The sequence below is a fragment of the Botryllus schlosseri genome, chromosome 6, assembly GCF_051294905.1.
Source record: "Botryllus schlosseri isolate E-star chromosome 6, Bs_hap1, whole genome shotgun sequence".
Lineage (NCBI taxonomy): Eukaryota > Metazoa > Chordata > Ascidiacea > Stolidobranchia > Styelidae > Botryllus > Botryllus schlosseri.
Window position 1 is genome coordinate 20965465 of NC_137241.1, and position 11995 is coordinate 20977459.

At 40.4% G+C, this 11995-nt stretch overlaps 2 protein-coding genes across 3 annotated transcripts in view; both read left to right on the plus strand.

Annotated features, from left to right (window-relative positions):
* The window catches only part of LOC145441494 (uncharacterized), a 36383-nt gene extending 33377 nt beyond the window's left edge, over positions 1-3006 (plus strand). Inside the window, exons 13-15 of one of the 2 annotated variants that reach the window (XM_080319378.1) lie at positions 171-293; positions 2476-2614; positions 2683-3006. In XM_080319378.1, coding sequence (XP_080175504.1) covers positions 171-293; positions 2476-2614; positions 2683-2720 — 300 coding nt within the window. In that variant the 3' untranslated portion in view covers positions 2721-3006. Of the gene's footprint in view, positions 1-170; positions 294-347; positions 638-2475; positions 2615-2682 lie in introns of those variants that run through there. The other variant, XM_080319379.1, reaches the window with a different exon arrangement.
* A 540-nt stretch (positions 3007-3546) lies between these two features.
* LOC145441462 (zinc metalloproteinase nas-36-like) lies at positions 3547-7552 on the plus strand. Its single transcript, XM_080319334.1, has one exon. It carries the CDS (start codon positions 3663-3665, stop codon positions 5820-5822), a length of 2160 nt encoding a protein of 719 aa, XP_080175460.1. The 5' UTR covers positions 3547-3662; the 3' UTR covers positions 5823-7552.
* The last annotated feature ends 4443 nt before the right edge of the window (positions 7553-11995 follow it).

An 11995-nucleotide genomic window follows, 5' to 3' on the forward strand; every position in this document is an offset into this window, starting at 1 on the left:
CTGCGTCGATTTTGACAAATTCAATTTCAGAACAATGTAACTATAGTTATTCATAATGTAACCAGCCAAACAAAAACCTGTGTCGTACGGCGTCCGTGTTCGCTGTTAATCAGTACTCACCTGAATTGACCTGTTATTAGTGTCGGTAATGATAAAAATAACATTCACAGGCCTGGAAAACTGTAATTGAGAATGCAAGAATTCAAATCCTTTGCATCGAATTACCCTCGACAACGGAAATGGCTGGAGATCTTCCTAAGAATCAGAAGCACGCGTTGTCCCAAGCCTTAAAGGTGTTTGTTTTGTTCATCATGATACAATAACCATCGTCACATATTCATTGTGAGACCATGACTTTATCCCATTTCATCGCTGAAGATATTGTTTTGTAAGTAAGCGAATTCAACTCACGTGATGAAGATCGATGTTTTACATGCCATCATCTTAACATTCAATGGCCGTGATCGTTCTGCTCTGGTTACCTCTGGGTAGGGTTGCATTTAAAACAAATGGTGTCTTAAAACACTTTTACAAATGCCATTTTATAAAAGAAATGTGTTCTTATTTTTTGAAACGTTGTATAATTGTGCCATAATTGAGTAAATTACTTTCGAATAAAACATGTAGTATAAGCCTACGGACGATTTGCACCAGATATAGTCGACGTATACGATGTGCAATGGTTGGGACACACGTAATCGTCGTCGGTTCAATAGTTATAGCACGTAGGTGTTGATGATTGGTACGGAATGGAAGTTCCAATGATGATGACCACCGACCGATGATGATGCCCGACGATGTAGTCCTGGTTAAAGATATTTTGGGTCCGTTTATGACAGGGGTCAGAAGCCTTTTTCATCAAAGGAGCCGCATTTACCCTATATTTTCAATTGTCAATCTCTGTCCACTTTCACGTCACCATGAATGATTCTTGACCTTGTGGCTAAGAATAAAATACAAAAGAAAAAGATGTTGTTAAAAGGGCCAGGTTTAGAATATGTTTGTTGAAAGTTAATTTTTTTTTAATGCAACCCTAGGGCTGCGCGATGGCGCTTTGTGACCATTGTGAGGGTCGATGTCTACTTGCAAAATACTATGTCCAACGTTTTTTCGATGTTGAGGCAGTGTTGGGATGACTCGAGTCATGAGTTGACTCGAGTCAGAGTCGAGTCAACTTTTTCGTATGACTTGACTTGACTCGAGTCAGTTTGGAAAAATGACTGGACTTGACTTGACTCGGAGCTTCAAAAATGTTCATTGACTCGTGTCTCGGAGTAAAATTTGCGAGTTAATTTCAAATCATCAAGTAAACGGTGTCGAATAAATCACTGCATGCTGTGTATGTTCGGATTGTTCGAGATACGCCGGTGTTATTTGTGAGAGCAACGAGTCATTCACTAGTTCTACGTTACAATGTCCTCCATTGTTAGATCACAAATAAATTGACCGCAAACTAAACGATCACAGCTAACGTTGTCGAAGTACTAGTAGAAGATTCATCTAAATAGCAATATGTCTCTGTTTCTTAGACGGCTCAATGCTTATATTCCTCAGTGCTCACATTAGCCAACCATCTTGTATGATTTAAATCGAACAAATATAGTTTGTGCGTTAATATTCTCACGGATGTGTAGATGGGTAGTGTAAGCTACTGTATACCATCTCAATTTGTTTCAACTTCTCGAAGCTTCGTATTATAGGTCCTAAAATTTGGCTGATAATAGCTGACTGCACCATGTAGCTGTAGAGTTACTCACGTATTTTATTAGCAGCTCTACGTGTGCGTGAGGGATACAACGTTTTTTGCATGCATATTTAACTAGACATTCGTTATTTGATACAAGATAAATGATCAATTATTCTGTCTTTTACACAGCAAGGAAAATGTAATGACTTTCTATCATCATTCATACTTCGAAAATTCAATTTGACTTGAATTGTGACTTGACTCGTGACTTGACTTGACTTGACTCGATTTGACTCGAGTCACATTAAAAAACGAGTGACTTGACTTGACTCGGGTCACTGTTGAAAATCGATTGACTTGACTTGACTCGAGTCAAAATCTGCAATGACTCGAGATGACTCGTGACTCGAAGGTAGCGATTTCATCCCAACACTGTGCTGAGATACGGCCAACCGAGGTTACGCGACTGCAACGACGGATAGAAAGTGTTGAAACTATATCTTTCGCTGTTAAAAATATCACTCTTGGTGTGAAAGCGTAAATTTTCGTTACTCTCACTTCTCGACTGCTGAAATCATTATAATTGATACTCGGCTTGGATTAGAGTACTCGTATCGTTGTGCCCTACCTATCTTCAGAATTTTTGGATTAAGGCGATCGATGTTGCGACTTGACGCACATCGAAGTTATGACACCTATTGAATATGTATACATGTTGGAAACATACTTCCTAGAGAGGAGATATAGGTCATGCGTTTCTTTTTTTCAACTAAGTATTTATTTTAAAGCGGCATAAGCACATTCGCTGGGATGGCAAGTTCCCAATATCAAAAAGGACTCGCATGGAATTAGACATATTCATGCCCAAACTACCAAGAGAGCGGAATCGGAAGCAAATTGACCATGGTGTCAAAAAAGTAAAAATCGGTAAACGATACAGGCTATCTCGGAGCTCATATTCATGACTAAATACTGAATATTTTTCGCTTTCTCAGATAAAAGTTTATCATATGAACCTGGATACGTTTCTTGATCTATGCTTGTTATCAGCTTTTTGTGCATCGCTCCAAGAGTTAGTCATATTTGCTATGAATATAATTCGTGACTGTGAATATATTATCTGTGAATATATTTTGTGTCTGTGATTTTATCATTGATATCTGTTGTGTTGTAGCATAGCTTTTACAAGTAGCCTACTCGCTTGGATCCTTGTGTTGCCGGTGAATATTAGCGCGGATCCAGTCTAGCCTTGAATTTACTATGAAAGTATGAATAAATCTGAATAAATCTGAAATGTTTGAGGCATTGAATTGTTGCATATAACACGAGGCTGACAATCGAGTGGCTGTATTCCTTTTGGGTGTCTCAATGATATATATCATTGGGGTGTCTGTAATCTATATAATCATGAATAACTCGGCACAATAGCTTTTAAAATAAACAAATTAGTTGGTGTCATTACTTTCGCTTTATCGCCAAATTTTTGAAGAAAACATAGCTATAACACACAAATACTATCATCCCAACAGACAAAAATCAGATTGCGAGCTGATTTTAAGATATTTTATAAATAATGGAGTCAGATTTTGCTTAGCATTGTCAAATCACGATAACTACCTCAAGCCGTGTAGCGCTGCTACCTGCTACTTGCAACACCCTCGGTAATTACCAACATCAAATCCCTTGCAACTTTTCGAATTCTACCAGTTAGCTTTCGAGTGTGTTGTATAGTTCAGCAAATCTCTATAATTCGAAATATTGCGTCTCTGTGGTGCTAAATTTTCACAGTTGACTGAACATTGTTTCCAACTGTGTGGCGTGTGACGTAATAATGCATTACCAGACTAGAATTAGGACAAGCTTAGTTCAATTCTAAAGATATTGTGGTTTAGGTTTGTAAATACGTGTCGTCTATCGTGCTGATTGCTGCTAAAGAATAGTGGAACATGACTTTACACTGATGCGTTAGGAAACGATGACGGGAGAATCTGAATACAGGAAAAGTCATGGATATACAAAATCGGGCGTCTTCGCAAGGCTAAGAGAGAGCACTACCATCCCATTATTTATTTTTGGTGTGATCGTTTGCTCTGCTATTGCTCTTATCATCGGTTTCTTGTCGAGTTCTTCGTTGGAAAATGCAGTGTCCATCGACTCATTTTCCGGCGGTTTTTGTGAGAGAAGTACTCCTAGTCCTCAAGATGTCTATGCATGTTACCAAACTCAATGCACATTTGATGTATCATTATGCTCGGCGAACTGCCCTTTCGGATTCGCTAATAACGAAGAAGATTGTCCGACAGAGTGCACCTGTGCTGAGAAAGGTATTTTTGAAGGAGACATTATGTTTGATGAGGAGGATCTTCCTAAATTGATCGAAGATTATGGTTATGGCTCTAACGATCAAGATTTTACAACGTTTGTGGGCTCAGCTACATCGAAGGATTACAAACTTTGGAATCAGGATATTATTGGAGGTAAATACATAATTAGATATCTGTTCGACGAAGACGTCAATGACAAGTCCATTGAAAAAATTATGGAAGCTATCGGTAAATTTGATGGAAAAACTTGCTTGAAATTTGAGCGGGTCCAGCCGGGCTACGTTGGCATGCACTTGAAATTTATGTACGGAAGAACTTGTGCCGCGCCTGTCGGCCGGCGTGATATTATACGTAGATTTACCGAGGTTCTTATGACACGTGGATGTAGCGTGTCAAATATACAGCACGAAATCATGCATGCTCTAGGATTTAATCACGAGCAATCAAGGCCTGACAGAGATGCCTATATTAAACTCTATGAAGACAACATGTTCAAATGGGGTAGACATAATTTTAAAAAGTTAAAGAGGTCACAAGTGAAGGACTTGAATTCAAAATATGACGTTAAATCAAGAATGCACTATGATTCGTTGGCGTTTTCAAAGAACCGAAGATTCACTATCGAGAGTTTGAACGGAGGGACCGTTGGTGGAATGGAATTTACGGAAGAAGATATATACGAACTCAATGGGCTGTACAAGTGCCCGAAAATTACAACCACCGCCAAAATGCAATGGGGTCGGTGGACCGGCTGGAGTCAATGTGATGAGACGTGCGGTGATGGCCAGAAAATACGATATCGAAAATGCACGCAAGCGAACGCGTACGCGCATTACTGTGAGGGATCTTCGACGGAAATAATAGAATGTAAGGTTGCCTCCTGTCCCGGCGAATGGGGGGAGTGGACGTCTGACACTCCTTGCAGTCAAACGTGTGGGTATGGTAGCATGTGGATGGTAAGAAAATGTAAAGACTGGGTGAACGGTTGTGATGGTAGGTTTATGAAGATCGAAAACTGCAACCGCGGTTCTTGCCAAACTTCTGCTCTCTGGACAGTGTGGAGCAACTGGTCCCAGTGCAGTTCATCATGCGGTTCCGCCACGAGAGCTCGCATTCGATTTTGCAAGGACAGCCGTGGCTCCGGTTCTGAAGCGTGTGGATTTTCTAAAAAAAACAAGGAAGACCAAACAGAATACTGTAAATTGCCGTCGTGCGTGACTCTGAGCAAAACCTGGGGTTCTTGGTCGCGATGCTCTGCCACCTGCGAGGGATCTCGGAAAAGACAATGCACCGGAGGTGCGTGCACTACTTCGGAAGAAGTGGAGAAATGTGCAACGAGACCATGTAAGGAGCCTGACATATTTGCGAAGACGAGACAGAGTTTAAACATCGACGACGTGTGTAACGCCGCTTTTACGACGGAGAACTGGGTGTTTGGAGATTTCAACGGGGATAACCATGTTGATATTGTTTGCTTGGATTTATACGGTGTCTATCAACTATCTCACGGTTCCAAATTTGGATTCAAACAAGTGTGGGCGGGACATTTTGATCGGTGCGGCAGAGGCGATTTGCTTCAAGGCGATGTCAACGGTGACGGAAAAAGTGATTTGATGTGCCGGTCAAAGTTGGAGCGTCGACTCCTGGTTAGATACGCGGCAGATCGAAGTTTTGAGAAAACTCTGCCCGAGGGATCGGACTTCTGCACCAAATATTCTTCGGACTTGATAGCCGCAAAGGCACCTGGTGGAACCGCTCTTATCTGTCACTCTAAAAGCAACAAGATCGAGATTAGGCATTCAAATGAGTGAATGTGCCTTCTTCTTCACAGTGTGCAAAGCACAGTGCACACGGCCAGTGTCTTGTATTTTGTACCGTAAATTACCTCCAACTTTGCAGCCGACGACCAAATACCATCTATGATAAGGATGGTTACCACTCCGGGACACATACTATGAATTACCAAGTAATTCATGCATGAAACACGAGACTTTATATTTTATCGTGTTCAAAATAGTTAGATTTTTTTTGGATTGTGCACAAATTGGTAAATTGGCATTGATTAATTTGTTGTTGATTACAATTGGTGCTAACTAATGCCAATGACTTATTCATTTAAATGGACTATGAATATAATTCTGGCATATCTTCAACAGGTGCATATCGGCGATTTTTTTTCATTATTGTTTTTGCAAATGGCCAGGTGTTCTTGTTAATGTACTATATCAGTGCTTCCTGACCCTTTTCAGTTCGCGACCCATAATGAGACAAAACTAGTCACAGAAAAATTTAGAGAGAGAAAGAAGCAATGTATTGTATACACATGCAATTTACTATTAATGTCAAACCTGGACTTGCATATTAGCTATTATCCTACTTGAAAAATACTGAGATGCAGCTATGTTAGACCAACCGTCACACACATGATCATCAGTGTCGCAAAAGTGTTTTACTTATGCTTACAAAATTTCTATCATATATATCAATTATAAGAATGTTGTCATTCCATAACAACCAAAAGCCCGATGACATATTTGATAGAAAACTGTCTTGTAAAATTTAGAAATGGTTTGCCACCCGCCTGAAATATCCTCGTGACCCACTGGTTCGGAAGTGCTATACTCTATATAGATCAGGGGTGGGCCACCTTTTTGCTATTCACGGCCGCATTTCGACTACAAATGAAGCCAACGCCCTGATTTCAGGACATGACCCTAGGGAACTAACTGGACGCCAAATACCCATGTTAAACTGTCCTTGTCCATTTCCGATGAACTCGGGACTCATCTGCTTTTTTATACTAGCTTACTATACGCACCAAAATCGCTAGTAATGTTATGAAAAGTTATTGGGGTCTGTTATGGTTGCGCAAGGGACGGCAATTTTCGCAGTTTCACGAATCAATTTCCTCATTAATATTAGTAGTTTCACCTATAACTATCAAATAGTTATCCTTTCTCGGCCCGTGTCATCAGATTCACCAGTAGAGTTGATGGAGGGGGTGCTTTCGAAAATTTAGGGCAAGTTATAAATGATGATGCATCGTCGGTTGGGGCAATTGTTATTGGTCACTTTGTTGCATGCTGTTATTACTTGACCTCCTATCAGGATTGTCGGTACAGGGGAGAGACATTGGAATCGCCCAAACGTATCAGAAACAAATTTCTTTTGTGAGGAGCTCACGATTCTAAGTAGGTATTTGTATATGGCGCGCATCATTTTCCTCTGCTGTTCTCGTCTACTGTGGGGCTCACATTGCAAAGGGTGCTGCTATACAGTATTAAAATCGAAAAATGGAGTCACATTGAATCGCGCGCGGCGCGAAGAAAATTCTTAGATTAATTAAAATCGGCAGTCAATTTGCATGTCGACGGCCGCCAACACTTACTAATTGAATTTCGTGTCGACTGTCGCACGAATTCCCTTCTACGGCCGCAGGTAACCCACCCCTGATATCGATGTATCACAATGTTGGGTCTATCTCGTTATCTCATCCTGTACCAATCAATATTGTTTTAAAATAAATTCTTGCAGTTCGAAATATTGTGTCAATTTGGCGTTTGAGATGTTGGTTTAACGTCGCATAAAGCAAGGCATGGTATGGATATATAGTATGGTATGGGACGAAATTTCGGCATGGAATTTGGAAGTGTGCGAGTCAGGTATGTTATGGAAATATTTTCCATTCTTTGGCAGTTTTGCCAGAACCATTACGATCCTAATTTTGATTTGTCAAATCGATTGCATACCTCAGCAAAAACAGGTTTATGTTCAATTGTCCATATCTCGAAATTACGACTCATACATCTATTTGAAGACAACGAAGTTGCGCAACGCTCATAAAGAAAAATAACATTAATGATCATTATTCCAATCTGAATATCATAAAAAGGAATGGTATTCGATCGCTGTCGAAATTTCTTCACATTTCGCTTTTGGTAACTTCCACTCTGTAAAGCAGGGGTGGGCAAACTTTTGAGCTCGCGGGCCGCATCCAACATCTGAATGCATTCGCGGGCCGCTCTATATAAAATTGGGATTATAAACCAAAACGTAATATTGGCATTTACTTATATAGTGAGGACATGGAGATAATATATAATATATATGCTTATTTAAAACATTCCCATTTCATAGGCTGGTCGACCTCAATAACCAATTTGTCAAAACTGTAGAGATGAAAGTTGGTTGTCTCGATTCTTAGAACAGGATTGAAATTTAAATTTGTGAGCAGCGATCTTTTCATAGATTTACTAATTCCACTTCTGGTTCAGTTCCAGGACAAACAATGCTGACAACATCATAACCATGTATACTTCAAACACGCTTCTGCCATGTGTAGATAAAATATAAAGGCCCTAATTCTACGCATACAGAGAACGAGTCTACCTAAGACACGCGCGAATCGTTTTTTATAAGCACATCACTGAAATAATTGAAACTGGAGTGGCCAATCTCAAATCTAACTCGTGATCCGAATTATGTCAATCTCGTTTGGGATTTCTGTGATGTTTAGCATAGGTAAAACCTTTTAAACTGCGTGGGACTTGAAATCGGGCTGTCGCGCCAGAAATTAACCATGAAAAATGATGTAGGAAGTATTTACCTTAGAACAGTGGTTCTCACAATTTTTAGGACACGTCCCCTTATGAAGGTAAAATATTTCGCGTCCAACTTATCGTCATATCTCAAAACGCAACCAGGATGCTAGCGAGCGATACTTTGATGGCATGGAAGGTTACGGCTGTGTATGAGAGAATATTAAACATGAAATTCAGACTAAATAGAGAGCAATTATTATGAATGGGACGTAAATCGTGCGGAGCGGGAAATTTTTTCAGTTGAGCTTCGCTTCAGATGCTTTCACGACTCCAAGGGGGTGCGACCCAAGTTTTAAGAACCACTGCCCTGGAATTATCATGGTGAAATGTACTGAGAAAAAGTTTAATGAAGTCCTTGAATTAATTCGATTTTTAGTACGCCTTTTATAAATAGTTTTAATAAGTTTCTTTAGACTCTCGCGGGCCGCACAGAACGGCGTGGAGGGCCGCATGCGGCCCGCGGGCCGTAGTTTGCCCACCCCTGCTGTAAAGTAACAAGAGGAGTTTTAAAATCGTATAGATAGACTATTAAAATGTAGCAGTTTCATGAATTTTTATATCAATTGGTTGAACTTGGAAATCATTTTCTTTGCTCGCATGATCATCGCGCAATATCTTTTGACATAAGCACCATTGTAATTCAAAAATATGTAGCTCCTCTTGGAGCGATGCTATATGCCATACCGGCATCGAACACGCATAGTAACTTTATTACTGGTTATCTCTGAAATATGAATGGATGCCCTGATGTTAGCTGATGAGTATGATCCGCCACAGGTCGAAAAATCCCTAATTATTGTAGCGATGTAAAATTGAAATAATTTATATTCTAATGGGACAATACCAGTGTTTTAGGTAATTTTGTGGATCAGTGCTTCTCAACCTTTTTCAGTTCGCGACTCACTTTTCAACTAAATTTCATTGCGCGACCCACTAGACGGCCTTTCGCGATTAATGATTAAACCACTGCTCGTGGGTCGCGCCTAGGCCTAGCGTGAATATTTTCCGGAATTCATGATGGCACTCGGTCAATGATATTACCAATTAGGTGGTCAAAGTAGTCAAGAAAGCTACTCAAGTAGAAGTAGAAGTAGCGACGAAACAATATACTCAAGTACGAGTAGAAGTACTTCTTCAATAAGCCACCTAGAACTACTTGGAGTAGAAGTAGAATTGACTGACTTTAAATCTACTCAAGTAGGCTAAGTAAGTAGGTTTGAAAATAGTCTTAATTCGTTCGTACGGCCTGACAAAAGCTGCGAATTGAGCTATGCGGATAGTGCAGAGAGCTTGATTCGTATTGATGCATCCCAGGAGGTATCAATTTTCGACTGAATAAGCATTCTTTCGCAGCATGGGATGCTAATTATAATATTAACATGAAAATGCGATACTGACCCTTTGTTTACGAGAACACCCCGTTTTATAGAATATCATGACATGGCGCCCGACCCCATTTGATAAGGCCCCAAGTTTGGGCGAAGAGCAATACGTAGAAGTTGTATCCGATACATTCTCAGCACTTCGCGCGATTAGTATACGTTAATAACAAATATTGTGGATCGTAAAAGTTATATTTAGTGTAGCTTTATTCTCGGAAAATAGAGGCAATACAAGAAAATACAAGACTGAATACAAGAAAATACAAGAACAAAGAAAATACAAGACTGAATACAAGAAAACGCATTTATCTATCAAGTATGCCGGACCCCAATTGTGGAACAACATCTCGCCGGCTATCCGACAGTCGTCGAGCATGTCCGCATTCAAGTCGAAATACAAGCAATTTCTTCTAAATGAATACTAGCCAGTCTTCAGGATTACCGGACCACGACCTAACATCGACCTCGCCCTTCACCACATACCACCTCATTTTGTCGCTTGCGCCTTATATTCTCTGCATTACTTTTCATTCAGTGTGCATGCCTCTTATTTACTTCGCCTAGGCTAAGGTGGGTGTCTGATCTTAAAGGCTACTCGAAGTTGTTTCGACATCTTCCTATCTTTTCATTGTATCGCAGTCTTGTGATGTTTTTGAAACGATGAAAATATTAATAAACCTGATTGATTGATTGATTGCGTATTAGTCTATTAGGGAGATGGGTATACCGCTATTAAAACTAATAGACAGCTAAAAATTTGAAAGAAGTTCAATTACTCTCCAAACAAATATTCCATAATTTATGCTGATTCATGAGCGCTCTTGGGCTTCACGCTCGATGCGCCAATTGGGGGATTGGGTGGGGCAGTTAAGGTCCTCCATGTAACAGATGATTACAGATGCGAAACGCTTATCTAGGCTCCTCGCCATCCGATCTGCTTAAGTGGTGTTTTAAAAAAGTGTGTAAGTGGACTGTGCTCCAAGTCGTCAGATGCGGAATCATAATAAAGAATATCGGCCTGGCGTAAATCACCATTGTAGCAGAATAACACCATGAATACCACAAACAGCAACAGACGAGAAAGCGCGTGTCAAATCAACCGTTCGTCTTCGTCGTCGAACTCAGAGGGGTTATGATGACTGTTATGAGTAACTTGCGTTGCGGCAATTGTTTCCTGAGTATAACGACAAATCGGGCTGGATTGTTGCATTTCCCGATCAACGTTCGTAAAGCCTTTGTAGGAAAGAATGAATTTCAATCTCACGCATACACAATATCGCACTGTCGGATTTCACGCTGCAATGCCTATGACTGTGACGAAAATCTGGCTCACGAATTATTGTGAGCACGGCAACGTGGCTTGTGGCGCTTATGGGCGCAAAACAATTTAATTTGGAGGAGGAGAATGAACGAAATCTGTCGTCTCGATAATTTTTCACCCGAACAGCATTATCCAACAAATGCTTGCCAATGACAGAATTTATGAGCTTTGCCTGTTCTGAATCAAGCTTCAGGAGATTAGCGTTTCGCCGAGGGTGATGCGCGATACTTATCTGCGGAAATGCCGTTTTAGTTTAGTGTTGGATTTCAGTCCATGCTGCCAGCACCATGTAGAGCAGGGGCGGCCGACCCGTGGCCCGCGGGTCCGTGTGGCTCACGAGATAATTTTCGAATTAGTAATATTATCAAAAATGGATTGCCCAGATTGTGAACTTGCCAAACCAAAAAATTGATCAGTCTGGCTGCAACACTTGGGATGTGATGACTAAAATATCAGCTCCGACGCATTGACAGATCCATGGGCCAGTCACATTTTTGGTAGATCTTGGTACATTATAATAAAGCAAAATATTTTGCGGTGGATTTATCTAAAGTAAAAGTTTCCTCCACGTTCGCGCAATATGTTGTCAGTCGATTTCTTGCTTTTAATATTTTTAATCCCTCATGAAAATGAAAGAACGCCTAACGTGCCGGATTGAGTCTATAACTATTACGAGAGAA